Below are 17120 nucleotides of genomic sequence, written 5' to 3' on the forward strand. Positions count from 1 at the left end.
TTAGGCTTGCATTAGCTAAAAGTAAGTTAAATCTTTAAAAATTTAATAAATAATTCTTTTTCAGTTATTATTTTATTAGCATTTCATGAATGCTTTCATATGTTTTGTCATCAAAAATTATATAGGTTTCATTTAAAAGTAAAGTATGCATTTATGAATATTGCTTTAAAAAATCTTTCTTAAAATGTTGTCGTAAAGGTCAGTTAGAGGAGATGGCCAATAGTTTGTATAATTTTAATGTTTATTTGATGTTTTGTTCCTTTATTTTTAGGAACAAGTAAAATCCTTCCCATAAAAAATGGGAACAAAAGAATCATAAAATCATTTTTATAAAGAATCATTTAATCATTTTTAGATTAAAACTATTCCCAGATGGTCTCAACGAAGTGATAGGGAAGGTTAGTATTTTAAGTTTTCAAAATCTTTGGCTTCCTTCTTGATATTGCCTGGTAAGAAACTGAAAAGCGGGAAGGCAAAGAGAGAAAAACAAAGATTTCCCTATTAGTATCCTTACAGATTGTGAATCTTTGATTTCATCTATAGATTTGGTTAATGATCTATTAGTGAAAAGATCCAAAAGTGTTCTGAAAGAGAATGGGGCAAGTGTGAAATGTTAAAGTAACAATGTCACATTGTCACAGATTATATACCATGAGAAGGTGTGTGTGCAAATTACATATATCTCTTCTACATTTCAATTACTTCTTTAAAAACAAGTAGTACTAGCCAATCATTAAATGAATGGAAGAAAATACAATGAACAATATGCCACTAATGGGTACAATACCAGTATAAATTTTATAATGAACTATTTAATAATATTTTTAAATTACCTGGAAAAAAATCAACATATTTCAAAATGGTTTAAAGCTACTATCTCAAAATATGATTTCATTTTAAGAAGATCATAAACCCAGAAAATATGTAATTCAAAATAGCTTTTACTTTCATTAACAGGTTGTGGATAGTTTCTTTTAATTGATAAATTATCATATTTCTTAACATTAAAAAATAGTATAATTGAAATTTAGTGCACAAATAATTATTTCTGACCCCCAATTTATTTCATATTTTGTGTTTGAGAATTCTGATGTTGCTATATAGTAAATAAGGGAGATAGATGTTTTAATATGCATATTTGAAGAAAATATTATAGTAATGTAAAAATCACACAAGAACACACCAAGTCAATTTTTTTCTAAGGTTTAATTTTAACTAATGAATTTTAAATGATGAATGTAAAGTCAATCCAAGTCTTTGCTTATTTGCAATGCACAAACTATTTTTTTTGTAACTTGCAGGTAAAATACATTCTTTTCACATGGTAACATTTTCACCCTTATTTATGGTCTTTTATTATTTTTCTTGAGTCCTTTTTCTTCAATAGTTTAATAAGTCACTTCTGGTTTAGCTAGAGAGCAATCCTAGCACAATAATGTTTCAACTTGCAAGGAAGAACGCCCTTATTGAGTTGATAGAACTCCACCAGTTGTATTAGATCTGTAAATCTTGTGTGGCCATCATCCAGTGTGTGGAACATTTCACCGTCATCTTCTACCTGCAAAAGGAAAAGCAACAAATAACTAAAGAGGGTACATTACACAGAAGGACAGTCATATTCGATTGCAAACTATCTCCACATGCCAAAATTGCCAAGTTTTTCAAACTAAAAGACAGTGAAAAGAATGTTATGGCATATCTACTTGTTTTTTGTAACGTCACTTGCATTTAAAAGAAATATCAGCTGATCCCTGGATAAGCATTGCTACTCTACTTCATCTAGTTCTAATTCTCCCAACATTCTGTTAGTAAAGACAGTATGACTATTTTGAATCAATGCAAGAAATCTACAATATTCCAAGTAAAAGTAAATGAAGATTTTAATGCTCCCACTTAGAGAAATTAATTTGCTTTCCTAAATGTTATCTACTTAGCCACAAAAATGAATATTTACATAATTTTATTAGTAGATTTATTCTGAAGCAATCATATATTATGCTAATAGAATGTCATTTTGGGCCGGGCGCGGTGGCTCAAGCCTGTAATCCCAGCACTTTGGGAGGCCTAGACGGGCGGATCACAAGGTCAGGAGATCGAGACCATCCTGGCTAACATGGTGAAACCCCGTCTCTACTAAAAATACAAAAAACTAGCCGGGCGAGGTGGCGGGCGCCTGTAGTCCCAGCTACTCCGGAGGCTGAGGCAGGAGAATGGCGTGAACCCGGGAGGCGGAGCTTGCAGTGAGCTGAGACCCGGCCACTGCACTCCAGCCTGGGCGACAGAGTGAGACTCCGTCTCAAAAAAAAAATAATAATAATGTCATTTTGTCAGTTGTCTTTTTTTTAAATCAGGGAAGTCTTCTGGTACTAAACAATTCATATTTGCTAGGGACATTGATCACAAAATAAAAGAAGTAGGGAGGATACTTTATATAGCCTTTGGATAATTCCAAAAAAGAGGCAATTCAAAAGGATGCACTAGTAATTTAGCAATATTATGGAATACCTTTCCAAAAAGACTGAATCTTCATTCCACTTCATTCCACCATTCAGTTCCAATATACTACACACATGGCATACATACAGGCACACCCACACAGACACACAGCAGCAGAGGCAACAGAAATCCCAAAGCAAGTTGTGTGCCACAGAGAAGCCCAAGCACAGAACTTTTAAAAATATGTTCAGAGTGCTTTCAGTCTTCACCAGTTCCATAGAATCTCTGTTTCTAGCCAAAGGCATTAAAAACAAAACAAAAAATTTTGAGAAAAGAGAGGAGAAAGGGCTTTAAAGTAATGTTTTCTAAAGAGCTGTTAGTAGAATTCAGGAGAAAGAAGCTTTAGTGCCCTTTTAACAATAGGTGGCATGGGGTCTATACAATATTGCTAAATCATATTTCATAGAAAAAGGAAAATTTAATTTTTACAATTCCTGTATTTCTTATATTAATTCAGGCTCATAAAATCATTTCTGCCAAAGTTAACTATAGTCAAAGCACAAGCTCTCAAATTATATTTAATAAAAAGACCAAAAGAAAACCAAAGTTTCCAAAAGCTTATGCATTAAGATCAAAAGCTTATGCATTAAGATCATTTCTAATATACGAATGTGAAATCACAAATTACTTACTGGTATAATTTGAAAGTGCTTTATTTTTTGTCCATGACTCATTGACAGTACGAAAGTTTTGGGGTTACTCTGACTATCCCGTACCAAGAAAACTCTAAAGAGAGAAAAGGAATTTCAATGTTTCTATATTTACTCATGGATTTCATAGAACTACAGTGTTAACAAATTCAAGAAGTGTATGCATAAATCTAGCTGGGGACTCCTTTACTATGTATTCAATGGGTGGGATTATCCAACTTGGCAATCAATGTGGTATAACACAATCTGTACTATAAAGCTGACATTGGTGCTAATGTAATTTTAATAGGCTAAATACACAATCCATTTGTCAGATTGTTTGATCACAATAAACAATACACTGTTATGTCTGCATCAACAATTGGTGCTACATTCTCTTTGCACTGGGAAACTGGGTATTCACATGTAACTATTCTGCCTAAAGATTAAGGCATTTGCATATTGTTATTTTACCTTCTGGGTCATGTTAAGCTTTGAAAGAAGGTAAGAATTTAGAATGAATTTTTTTTGTCTTTTGAAACAGGGTCTCACTCTGTTGCCCAGGCTGGAGTGCTCTCGGCTCACTGCAATCTCCGCCTCCTGGGTTCAAGCAATTCTCCCACCTCAGCCTCCCAGGTAGCTGGGACTACAGGCACATGCCACCATGCCCAGCTAATTTTTGCATTTTTAGCAGAGACAGGGTTTCACCATATTGGCTGGGCTGGTTTCAAACTCCAGACCTCAAGTGATCCACCTGCCTCAGCCTCCCAGAGTGCTGGGATTACAGGCATGAGCCACCATGCCTGGCCTGAAATTTTATTTTATAATAACCCCCTCTTCTATACTGCATACCCTTTCTTTTGATTCTGGTTTTAACTGTTACATACACAATAGCAAGAAAGAAATGAATATATTGTTTTAAAAAAATCTTGAATTTATCAAATGTTTAAGCAAAATGCTTTAAGCAAAAAAAAAAAAAAAAAAAAAAAAAAAAAAAAAACCATCTGATCAACACATACTTTAACCTTGAAGAATGCAGCAGAAAAGCCTCTATAATGTCAGGCTAGAAAAACAAGACATGGCCTCTAATGGCCTAAGAGAAAAATGCTGCCAGAAGTAGATTCTTATTTACTGGCAGTGCAATGCAAAACCAGTTTTGTATTAATTGTTGGTAAACACACTGTGTAAATGATCCCCACTGGTGAATCCAATATGAATCTCACTGTGCCTGAGCCAAGAGGCAGCCAAATTTAAAGCATCACAGATGTCTGACGAAGTTATCCATTTCATTTGCACTGTGTGAGATTCCGACATTACATCACTGGGAAATGGGACAAAGGGGCGTTTCACTGGGAAATCAAGCTGTAATTCTCTTCCCATTCTCAAGTAGATCACCACTACCACCTAGTGGATCACTTGGCACCATCACACCTCTCCAAAAGAATACCAAAAATATTAAAAATAAAATATTATCATTTTTATATGATCATTTCATTCACTTTATAAATACTGGGCTCAGAAATAAAGAAAATTATAATCCTTCAAAACATTTTAATAATTCTTTGGGACTCATTTATTTTCTTGGTTTCATCAGATTGTAATTCTACTGATTGTTCAAATTTATATCCAAAAAGACTGCACTCCATGCAAAGAAACATATTAAAATATCTTATTTACAGTCTGGGGAAATGCTGACTTGCTATTAATAATCTTCCATGTGAAGAAGCATTTTTATCCAAATTTCAGTATTAAATCACCTTGAAACCTTGCCATTATCTGAAGTCAACTTTTGAAGATAAAAGATCCCATCACCACTTGTTTAAATTGATAGTGATTTCATTTCTCATCTAAACCACAATACAACCTCCCTCATTTGTACTGCATTTGGAAAGGGAATTCAGCCAGTATTATAGAAAATATCTGAAACATCGAGTAATTTGAGAAAAATAAAATTCTTCACATTATAAACCTTTCATAATACATTTTATATTTCTCTTTTGAATTCCATGGTACCCCACTAAAAGACAACATGAGAAACAGTTGAAAAGTACTCTTTTCACAGGTTTATATTACTTTAAGATGTTAAAATTTAGAGAAAGGACAATAGGGATGTAAACAGAAAAAAAAAAGTGTGCAAAACACATACGAAACAGTTTTTTACTTAACACACTTTGCATCATGCCTAAAAAAATACAACAGGTGACATAATGTCACAATATAAACCATACTTTGAAATCATAATTATATGTTCAAATCAAAATATTGACACTTAAAAACAAGTTCATTTTTCCCCCATGAATTGATATCTGAGATGCTAGAATCAGCACATAATGGGTAATATTAGGGATCACTGGTTAAGAACAAGATATTCTATTCTGTTATTTGTTCATTTATATAAAAATACCACGCACACACTATGTACCAGGTATAATACAGATACTGTTAGAATACAATGACAACCTCATTTACAGAACAATGTCACTTCTGTTTTATGATAAGCCCAAATCAAGAACTCTTTGTGGCTGTGGAATAAATAATTACTGCTTCTAGGAGAAATCCAGATCACAAGTACTCAAAATTAAAAATACCAAACTTACCCATCCACAAGTCCTTGCTGAATAATCAATCGCTGAGCCTCATCTCTAGAAATTTTGTGGTGAAACCATGGCTGGGACCGGTGGATAGCTAAAGAAATAAGATGGATGAATGCAAAGCTTTGTTTGAGATGACTGCAATCTCATTACATGTCCTTTCCACGTCTATCCGTCTACTCAGTGGCAATGACTATGAACAGACATACCCATGTTTGTGGCAGAGCTCTGTGAAGAGGCAGTGGGGCTACCGTGAGTGCCCAGGCGTAAACATCCTTTTTTCTGAGCAAGGAAGGGGAAAACAGATTTCAAGTTTTTAGGTGAAACAAACTGAAATCATAAATATTTTGAAGAACGTGAAGCTACTTGTACCCTCCAAGCGAGTCCCTCTTCAACTGCAACTGAAAGGGCTTCAGTGGGATTTTCTATAACTCTGCTTTTCTGGCCTGAGAAGTCCATTGCTACCAGGGAATTCTCTGATATACTTCTCTGGAAAAAAGAAATACATTTGAATCATGAAAATATTATTTGAAAGTTATCTTTCAAAGAAATAGAAAGTGCTTGTCAATTTCAGTGTTTTTCTCTCAGTGTTTTTCTGGCAGTACATTTCCATTCTAGAAGGCAGTGCCCAAAGTGGCTAGCAGAAAATTTAAAGTAAAAATACATATTCAAGATACAATGGCGCTATAAAATATTTTTGTTAAATAAGCTAAATGGTAATTTGTTAAGGTATCTGAAGAGTTGAATAAACAGATTAAAAGCTTTTAAAGCATGTCTTTCTTCTAAAACAAACTTATCTTTTCATATTCTCTGGTAAAATGGGAAAACTTACATTTAGAAAGGAATAGCTCTTCCCATGGTTAAAAAGATACAGTTTCTGAACTGATCTCTCCATTAAGCTTTGAGATCCATCAGTCATCAATTAAATGTCAAATCCATCTACTTATGAAGCAACTAGTTTTTAAGATTCAAGATACACAAAAGTTATAACTTAGATTGACATACATCTCTTGAGAAATAATACTCATATTTTTAATGAGTTTTATTATGGAGCAAACTAGAATATGTATTTTAAAAGTTTATCACATCAACTTTCATCTTAGAAAATAAAATTTAGAGAAAGAATAATCCCGATAATTCCATAATCTTAAAATTTCCATGAGTTAACGTATGAACACATTTTCATCTTGTGAGAATACATCTGACTACATGCAGGCTGCAAAAATAGCCTGAATAAAAACTCATAGAAGGTAACTTTAAAGAAACTTAGTTTAAACAAGTGATAAAGTCATTGTCTTTGCTAATTACTTCATGTATTTATATTATTTGAGTTGAAAGTAAAATATGCAAAACCTGGATCTTATTTTTCCTTTTTGTTTGTTTGGGGCTCTACTTTATAACCATCTTTTAACAAGTATGCCATCCCACAACAAGTCATGAATCCTAAGAAAGCCCATTGTTAAAATCCTTAGTCAAGAATCCCACTCAGTGCATACAACATCAAGAAGGAATTAAAATTCTCCAAAAGAAAAAAATTTGAACACACCCATGGAAAATAACAGTTATTTTCTACTAATTAATAGAAGAGCAAAACCCAAAGTGGAGTTATAATAGTAAACCACTAGCCAGACTGCATCTGGGGCCCCCTGGCTTAAAAACATTTTATCTCTCTTTATGTGGATTCCGCTATACCTGGCTTGGTTACACAGACTATAGTCAAATGTGGGCTTCAAACAAAACCTTATCGACAAAAAAGTTAGGACTCCTTTATCACTGCATCACATATTCCACTTTATTAGCATTCGTAATTTTCTCTTCAAACTATGCTGTAGTGGCCTACAATCTTATTATGGTCCATCTGTATTTCTAGAGATCTGGCATGCAATCTTTCATTTGTTACAGGAGCCTTTCTAACTGACAGCTGCTCTTTCCACACAGATGCTGTCTCTGTAATCTCTATTTGCTGTCACACCTTAGTTTGCCCTTCTCACCCCGTGAGCTTCTGTGCAGGTCTGCAGACCAGTCGGATATACTTGTGCTTTGCTGACATTAATGAAAAGCATCCACCTGCCCAAACTGCAGAGTAAGTTTCCTCAGTCATAACAGCTTTATCCTTATAATATCTCTCCCTTCACATGCCAAGGTAGGTTCTGTAATCTCAACTCCCTGGCAACATAAAAATACCATTATATGAAGAAAAAAATAAACATAATCAGTTGTCCTATTTTTCTCCCTCTAGTATAGCAGGCCAGGAAATAAAACAAGATCCTGTGTTCCCTATTTACTTGACATACATAAGAAGATGACACTACAAATAAGGAACATTTTCATTTGCTCCATTAACTAGATTAAGGGAAAACACAGGACTATAGCAAATGTTTTCTACTGAATGGCAGGTAGTGGATGAAAAATTAATAGTTTATCATTGGTGGACAAAGAAATGGAAGTAAAGCAGAGTCTGACAAACTCAAAAGGTCATTTTCAGCTCAGTTTCTTTCACATAGAAAAGCGATGTTGATAACATTCAGAGTTGGTTATATTTCTCCAACACTTGTCCCCTTTTCTAGCTCTTCCTTCTTAGGAGATGAGCAGGGCAGGCCCTAAAAAATAGGTCCATGATTTTAATGGCATGACTTTCTTTTTAAGAAAAAAAAAAAAATAGGTCTGGGTATACCCTGGATTATCCAGCCCACACTTTGAGATCACATCTACTCATTCTTAGTGAGGCTGCACATAAAATGGTTTTTCAGGCAGTTTGGCTAGGTGACAACCAGTATCATCCCATTTGAAGGATTTAGATAAACTTACAGTGCCACCATTAGCAAGAAGGCACAAAATTTCTTCAGATATTATTCTCTCATTTGCTTTATACAAAGCTACAGACATCAGAAATGCAATGGTTTCTAGATTATACAACCATCACCCTCATTTTACACTGCAGGATACCAGTGACTTGACCAAAGTCACACAGGCAGCTTATGGTAAAAGCAGTAACAGATATGTCTGGTGTAGGGTTCTTTTATGTTCCATAGAGTGGGAAATACAGTGAAGAAATTGCGGTTTAGAATGTTTATCCTCAGGTCAAAAGTGAAGAATAAAAAGAGCTTGAGTAGACTCGCCTTCTCCAAACCTCCATCCCCTCACTCTAGCCAGGGCAATATTGATAAATGTTCCTTTAAATGAATCTTTTGTTTTTCCTAAAAAGGACCAAACATATTTGGCTTCCTGAAATGTCTGCTGCTGATTGATTCTCACTTCAAAGGCTGATGGGGTGGCTGTTACATGCTATATATAGCTAAGATGTTCATTACGGCTTGGGAAGTTTTTTCTCATTTCCTTTCTCAAAATGTATACCTGGAAAAGTTAGGAAAAGAAAGAAAAGAATATTGTTCCTTTAAAAATATAACTAAAGTTTTATACTAAAATGTATACTAAAAACTTATGTGTTAATCGCTGAAAATAGTGCCTGGATGAAAAGCAACAAAGGCTGGTAAAGAGTACTGGCACCGTTTAGGTCCCTGATTCTTCCCAAATAATCTGGAAAAGTGAGATTTTATACCGACACCAAAGTCAACACAACTACTTCCCAAAACTTCTAAGTTTCCTTCATGTAAATTAATAATATTAAAGATGTAATTCTCACATACTACTGTGTCTGATTATGATAACTGCCACTCATGATAGGTCTTTACCACACAGGCACCTGCATCCTACAACCACTATTCCCAACCAAACTCACTCAAGGAGTATCTCTTCCTCTACCTGGCACTGAACAAGGAAAGTCACACTAATTAAACTGTCATCCACATCTTGATCAACAGCAGCATCACTTTCAATGGAAAAAGGCAAGGGTAATACCACACACGTATGCTGAAGGTGATGAGAATGGGAAGAACTTCCTTTATAACCATTTTTTCTATGATTAAGAGGACACTAAACAATAATTGCCTCCAAATATTTGGCTGCTATTAATATGTTCATCCTAATAACTTTGGACTCTAAAAGAAATTTGGAGGAGTTTAGGAAAGGATTAATATAATAAAATTCATTATTATTCTTATATACATATGAAATGAAAGATAAAAGTAAGCTGAAAAAATGTAAAAATATTCATCCTAACATGATTGCTTTTATAAAACTTCACTGTGTTCCTTAGTTTCTTATTTTAGAACTTAAAAGTAATACCACACAAAGATGAAAAGTTATTCTTCCATAACTTAAAGCGATGCAACTACAAAATTGGGGTTCTTTTTCTATATAGTCTATCAGGTTTCATAATCAACATTATTTCATGCTTCATTCCTAGAACTGAGCATTTCATCTACTATATTACACGTGGGGTAAATGCACCTTCCCTGGTCACATCCATGAAGAGCATATTTTTAACCTAAGTGAAAATGTAGATTTTTTTAAAAATGCACATTAACTGATTTGTAACACATGTGCATACATCTGAATTCCTAATACACTCTATCTTAAGGAGTGTAGCAAAAATAGCAGAACATAAATCTTAAGTTCAGAAATACATTTCTTATGTTAATGCACACGAAATTAAAATTAGATCCTAAAGAAGGAAAAAGATGTGCCTGTGTGTGTCTGCAAATAAATATCCAAGTTACGTTTAGTATAAGTCTGAAAAGCAGTGCTAGAGTTAATGTAACACACGACCTATATTTTGGCTTGCGGTTTTTGGGTTTCCTGGAAAGCAGTCTGCTTTTAAAGGACCTGGAACTTAAAAAAATTACTGTTAGAAAGCCAAAATGCAAAAGAGCTCACATGTGTATACTGTAGCTTTTAAAATTCCAAATCACTGGCATCCTTATACTAGATTGTGACAATCCCAGAATCAGTATTAAAATAAAAAAATGAAACCACAATCAAAACCAACAATTAACAAAACATAAGCTAAAATGCCAAAGAACATGTTCTGTAAATTATATTTTTAAGATCTAATCTTCAAATGTTGTAATGACAGAGAAAGACACATAATTCTTTCAAATATTTAAAACTTTAACATATACTATCATATGTTTTATTAAATACTTTATGTATAATGATATGATTTTATCACATAGGTAGCAAACAAATAAAATCCAAGAATAAAAACTTCAATGTAACATTATACTAGAATGGTGCCAAAGAATTACTTAACTAACAGACAGTAATGTAAATTATTATAAAATACTGTTATGTAGTGTAATTTAAATGAATATAATGTAAATGTAAAATAAAATACAGGCTCAAGAATTTGGTCCTTACCATAGGTGATATGCTCTGTGAACTGCAGCCACTTCTACCTTGATATGGATGCATATAATTCTGGTACAGCTGCATGCCATACTGCAGAATAAATAAATAAAACACATTCCCACCACTTTTACTAATCTGATAATTTATGAAAATCAACACTTTCATCAATTATACAGTATAAATATAAAAAGAATTAAAGCAAACAAGTAAAGCAACCAAAATGTTGAAAGATAAACTTCTAGTGCCCTACAATAATATATTTTAAAAGACAATTGAAGTCTTTTACTTAGACCTACAACTTAAAGTCCAGCTCACCTGTACAGAGGTCTGGAGCTGACATTTCTACTCATTATTCTTAGCACCAAATTGTACCACAACTATCTGGAGTAGTACACTGCGTCATGATAAAAAAACAAAAAAAACAAAAAAAAAAACAAAAAAAAACTCACTTGGGAAGGGTGATGTGCTTTCTGGTACAAAGATTCCAAAAAGTTCACATGCATGCTAAGCAACACTGTGCAAAATTTATTGTACCTCTCTGACGAACGACTAATGATTTACTTTCCCTCTTTGGTAAATCCATAAACATGGCCCTATGTTGAAAATTATCGACAATATAGCATCCTCATATCAAAACTATTAATACCATTATTAATGTTTTACTTCAAATTCAGGGAAACTAAAATAGTGGGGAATCAAGCTGATTTCAAACAAAAGGTTTCAAGGTACAATATAAGTGGCAGAAGATAAGAATTTCAGTGTCTTCACTTTCAGGAGGCAGCATCGTATGGACTGAGCTGGCAGGACAGAATTGGAAAACAGGTCTGGATTATAACTGGATTATTTGTTTGAAAAACAGTAAGAATGCCAACTGCCAAGACCAAACTTGTCCTGGAGTTTTCCAGATCTGAATTTGGAAGCTAACCTCCTTTAGGTTTAAGTCATTTTGTGAAAAAAAAAAAGAAAAGAAAAGAAAGAAAAGAAACAGAAAACAATGGAATAAACAGCCTTTTTTCCCCTATATTCTGCAATTCTGTCCATTTCATAGAGCCCACAATGAACTTAAAAGTTAGGTTTTATATGAAAGAGATTAAATAGACACCACGGAAGCAAATCTTACCCGAAGGATAAATTCTATTTAAACATTCCAACAGAGCTGTTTTTCTACTAAAGACTATTTCCTTAAAAGCAATTTTAGCACAATGGATATATTTGGTAATTAGGCAAAAAAAAAAAAAAAAAAGAAAAAAAAGAAAATCAGAGGGGGTCTAGAGGAGTCACTGTTTTCAAGATTTTGCTTTTAACATGAAGGCAAACCCACACTCATTTAAAATTCTCTGTGTTGACTTCTTATCCAATTATTTCCCAACTTCTAAAAATTATTTTTTAATTTAAGGTTTGATTGACATTAATGGGACCTAATGAAATTTATTTCAAATCAACTCTAAGCCTACAATAGCTTTAAAAAGAAGGCAGAGGAGCTTAATTCCTAGTCAAATTCATTTTGGAGAATATATAATAACCTCAAACCAACATTTTCACAAGAAACATGCTGCTTGGCCACCTTTTATTTATCTGCATTGAAAAGCCTGCTACCTACTAATAAGTCTGTTTTCTTCAAAGATGTATTGTCCCTGGTACCTGCAGTGTTAGGTAGTTGCCTCTGTGCTGCTGGAGGTCTTTAGTAGGCATTTAACTCTGGACAAGAGGTAGGGCGGGGGTCACCTTAACATTTCCCCATCCTATGGCGGGGCAGATAGGGGACCAAAATATGTTAGGGAGGACCTAGCAGAGTGCTAATTGAAAGGGAAGGAAAAGAGACAACATATAACTAGCACATCACACATAAGAAAATCTCCCATTGTCTAAGTCTCAGATATTCTATAATTCTATGTGTAATTAGAATTTATCCAAAGAGAAAACGAGAGTCTCCATCTGATCCATATGAAGACTTAATGTACATATAAAAGAAAAGGACATAAGAATAAAACAAGTGGCCAAATTCTTGGTGGGAGGTTGTATTAACAAGTGGTGTGTGATGAAAAAAGAGGGCAATCCCAGTTCAGCCAAGATAATATCTCCTTGTTCATCCCCACTAAGTACAATGGTAAACTCTGGAAATAACACAGTAGACAACAAAAGAAAACAAAGTACGTGTTAGAGACACTTCTACCATCTGGCGAGCCCAGCTGCACCAGCCAGGTGGATCCAACAGGAAGAGCCCTGCTGACAAGAAATTGCCAGGGAAGCCAACTCACTCCACCATTAGAATGCCACAGGTGTGTCTGTGTTGTGAGACCTGGAGTAAGCCCTGGATTCCTGTGATCTGGATATTTTATAGTGTAAAAGAGATCATATCATCTCTTTCCTGTTTGGGTTCTCATAGATTCCACATAAGGGGCCTCACAGATGCCTCCTCCCTCTTCAGTCTCATCTGGAAAAGCTTCGCCATTATTGAAATGAACAGGAAACACGGATGTGGTAGGTGGAATAATGGTCCCCCAAAGATGTCCACATCCTAATTTCCAGAGCCTATGTTAAGCTGCATGGAAAAAGGGAATTAAGGTTGTCAATCAGCTGATTGTGAGGTGGGGTGATGATCCTGGATTATCCATGTGGGCCCAGTGTAATCACAAGGGGCCTTAATAAGTGGAAGGGAGAGGCAGAAGAGGCAGAACCAGGGAGATGGCAGTGTGAGAAATACTTGGTGTGACAGTGTTGGCTTTGAAGACGTTGAAAGGGCCCCCAGACAAGAAGTCTGGGGGGATTTTAAAGGCTGCCAAAAAACAAGGTAACTGGATTCTCCTCTAGAGCCTTCAGTAAGAAATGCAGCTCTGCCAACACCTTGATTTAATCCAGTAAGACTCATTTCAGGCTTCTGAACTAAAGAACAATAAATTTATGTTGCTTTAAGTCACTACCCTGGCGGTAATTTGTTACAGCAGTCGTAGAAAACCAACACAATGAAGCATCTTTCATGGGAATCTGTGATTGAAAGATGCCTTAAGAACAGTAAGATGAGAAAAAATAGTGAGAAGGGAACATTCTTCCAGGAACTAACATCATGGAAATGGAAGAATTAAAGAAAGTTTTTAGTGTATTTCATCCATTTTTAGATGTGCATTTCAAAATTTAACATCTACAAATTTAACTGCATCCTATAATCTATAACATTTTATATTCACTATGGACCTAGTGATTTGTCATTGCCTGATACCTTTGGTGGGATTAAGAAATCACCAGCATCAAATCTTATATACACAATGTTAGTGGAACACAGCCCCATGCCATATCCTGTGGAAAATACAGGTATCTGTGACTCTGAGATGAAAATGATTCAGAAAAGCTAGGCTTTGAATTTGAAGAAGTTTTTTTTTTTTTTTTTTGAGATGGAGTCTCGCTCTGCCGCCCAGGCTGGAGTGCAATGGCCAGATCTCAGCTCACTGCAAGCTCCGCCTCCCGGGTTCACGCCATTCTCCTGCCTCAGCCTCCCAAGTAGCTGGGACTACAGGCACCTGCCACCATACCCGGCTAGTTTTTTGTATTTTTTAGTAGAGACGGGGTTTCACCGTGTTAGCCAGGATGGTCTCGATCTCCTGACCTCGTGATCCGCCCGTCTCGGCCTCCCAAAGTGCTGGGATTACAGGCTTGAGCCACCGCGCCCGGCCAGAATATGAAGAAGTTTTAAAGATACCTCAATTAATGCATTCTACTTATATATGTTATTTTATATTTATGTGTGTATATACTTAATGCATATATATGTGTATGTGTAAAATACATTTATGTCTGTGTGTGTGTGTGTGTGTGTGTATATATATCTGAGTGTGTGCAAACAAAAGTGATTAAATTACAAAATCTAGGTTTAAATAAACCTAACATAACTATCTCAATAAATAAAACAAAAATTATAAGTGATATGAGAGCATCATGTCATCATTTTCTTGGCATCATTTTTTTTCCTTCTAATGCTAATAAAAATAGTGATGTATCCTGGTAAAAACCAATAGCTTCTCAGATTAAGTGAAATGTTGATTAAACGAAGTAGGCTTACCACCTGCTTCTGTGCTGGGTGTCAAACTTTAAGCCCAAGGGAGGAAGAGAGGAAGATGGGTTAACAAGGTTAAAGAACATCCCCCTTGCAGTCTAGCCTGATTTCCAGTTTTGAAAACAGAGAAAACCAAAAACCACAAGGTAATTTTCTCTACCATAACTCTTGATGGAGTAGAGCCTTCCAAAGAGTACCAGCCTCTTTATCTGTAAAATTGGATGGCTGGACAAAGTTAGTAGTTCTTATTCAGAATCCCTAAGGATGGGGCGGGGACCACATGTAAATTCAGAAAGCTTCTCAGGTGATTTTAACAGCAGAATATTTGAAAAACAAGCAAACCTCTCATAAAGAAGTAAACATAGTGGCTATCTGCCAAAACAGCAAAAGAATGTAAATTTCACAGTTAAACAAAAAGCTTCATTTAAATCGTTTTTTAAAACTTTCTTCCAATATCACTTCACATCTACTAGAATGAGCATAATTAACAAGAACAGGAACCAAAAAAAGTAAATAACAAGTACTGACAAATATATGAAGAAATTGGAACTCTCATGCATTACTGGTAGGAATGCAAAATGGTTCAGCCACTGTGGAAAAACATTTTGGCAATTTCTCAAAAAACTAAACATAGAATTACCATAAAGCAATTTCATTACTACAGGTATTCCCCCAAAATTGAAAACCTGTACTCAAACAAATACATACACACATATTCATAGCAGCACTATTCACAATAGTCAAAGGTAGAAACAACCTAAATGTCCATCAGTGAAAAAATGGATAGACTGTGTTTATCCAACATATAGATAGATATAGAGGGCTATACATACAATGGAATAGTACACAGCCATAAAAAGGAATAAAGCACTAACATATGCTTCAATGTTGGTGAAACACAAAACATTATGCTAAGTAAAAGTCAGAAACAGAAGGTCACATACTGTATGATTCCATTTACATGAAATACGTACAATAGGTAAATCTACACAGACAGAGGCAAACTAGTGATTGATAGGGTCTGGGAGTAACACTTAATGGGTATGGAGTTTGCTTTTGAGGTGATTAAAATGTTTTGGAACTGAATGCACTAAATGCCAATGAATTATTCACATTAACAATAGTGTGATTAATTTTATATTTTGTGAATTTTACCTCAATTTAAAAATTGAAAGAATACAAAATAAAACTTTCTTCTAAACCTGGTATGATAATAATTCTGATTATGACATTCTGTCCTTCTTTACCCTGATCTCTCTTAAGTCGGATGGTAGGAAGAAGTCAACAGAGAGCAGAAGAGGTAAAAATGGCAAAGGCAGAAGAAAAAAAGTACACCTGGAAAATATACAAACTACAAATCAATTGAAAAGTTTACTGCATCCCCTTCTTCAGGGTAAGTGAAATGGGGGAACCTAAGGACTTCACAATGCTCCAGCTGCTCTAATTTTCATTTCTAACTATATTGAAAAGCTAGTTTTAGTACACTCATTGTTAATAATCTAAATCTTCCTGTAGTAAGAAAAGGATTACATATACATAATATACATGTAAAATGTATAATCATTATATTGGCAAATTAAATTAGTGCCTAGGCATAAATCATAAAGAGTACCTTAGAAAATGTTAAATGCTCTTATTTTAAACCAAAAATTTAGTAATAACAATAAATTATGTATTATGTTGGCTTCAGCAGCAGCAATACTAACTAATGTGGACAGGCACATCGCTTGGATTGTATCTTTTCAGCAACAACAACAACAACAACAACAAAATTTTGTAATTTCCTCCCTAACTGTGACTACCAAATCAGTATCTTTAAAAGGAAATAGTTGATAATTGTTATAAGTATACATTTTAAGTTTTGCTCAATTTACTGGCAAACAGTTTTTGAAAATAAATGTGCATTCTATACATTCTGGAAGAAATCAGTTCTGCTTTTATTTCCTATGAGCGTCTACCATTAGAATATTGTTACTCATTTCAAAATCGCTCAGCAGCAACAAATAATTATGCTTACGGAAGTTGTAATTTCCACTTAGCACAAGAGTAGATGTTTAAAAAATATATTCATAGTAAAATTGTACAGTAATTTGAGTCATGCTTATT

The 17120-nt window shown here is 34.6% G+C and overlaps 1 protein-coding gene across 4 annotated transcripts in view; it reads right to left on the reverse strand.

Moving 5' to 3' along the window:
- Positions 1 to 1373: 1373 nt before the first annotated feature.
- GRB14 (growth factor receptor bound protein 14) overlaps positions 1374 to 17120 on the reverse strand; it is a 128951-nt gene continuing 113204 nt past the window's right edge. For 3 of the 4 annotated variants that reach the window (XM_077956595.1, XM_015110244.3, XM_015110245.3), the window contains 6 exons: positions 10976 to 11056; positions 6089 to 6205; positions 5926 to 5998; positions 5723 to 5810; positions 3129 to 3222; positions 1374 to 1558 (listed from right to left, as the gene is read on the reverse strand). In XM_077956595.1, coding sequence (XP_077812721.1) covers positions 1412 to 1558; positions 3129 to 3222; positions 5723 to 5810; positions 5926 to 5998; positions 6089 to 6205; positions 10976 to 11056 — 600 coding nt within the window. In that variant the 3' untranslated portion in view covers positions 1374 to 1411. The remainder of the gene's footprint in view (positions 1559 to 3128; positions 3223 to 5722; positions 5811 to 5925; positions 5999 to 6088; positions 6206 to 10975; positions 11057 to 17120) is intronic. The other variant, XM_077956596.1, reaches the window with a different exon arrangement.

This window comes from Macaca mulatta, chromosome 12 (genome assembly GCF_049350105.2).
Source record: "Macaca mulatta isolate MMU2019108-1 chromosome 12, T2T-MMU8v2.0, whole genome shotgun sequence".
NCBI classification, from domain to species: domain Eukaryota; kingdom Metazoa; phylum Chordata; class Mammalia; order Primates; family Cercopithecidae; genus Macaca; species Macaca mulatta.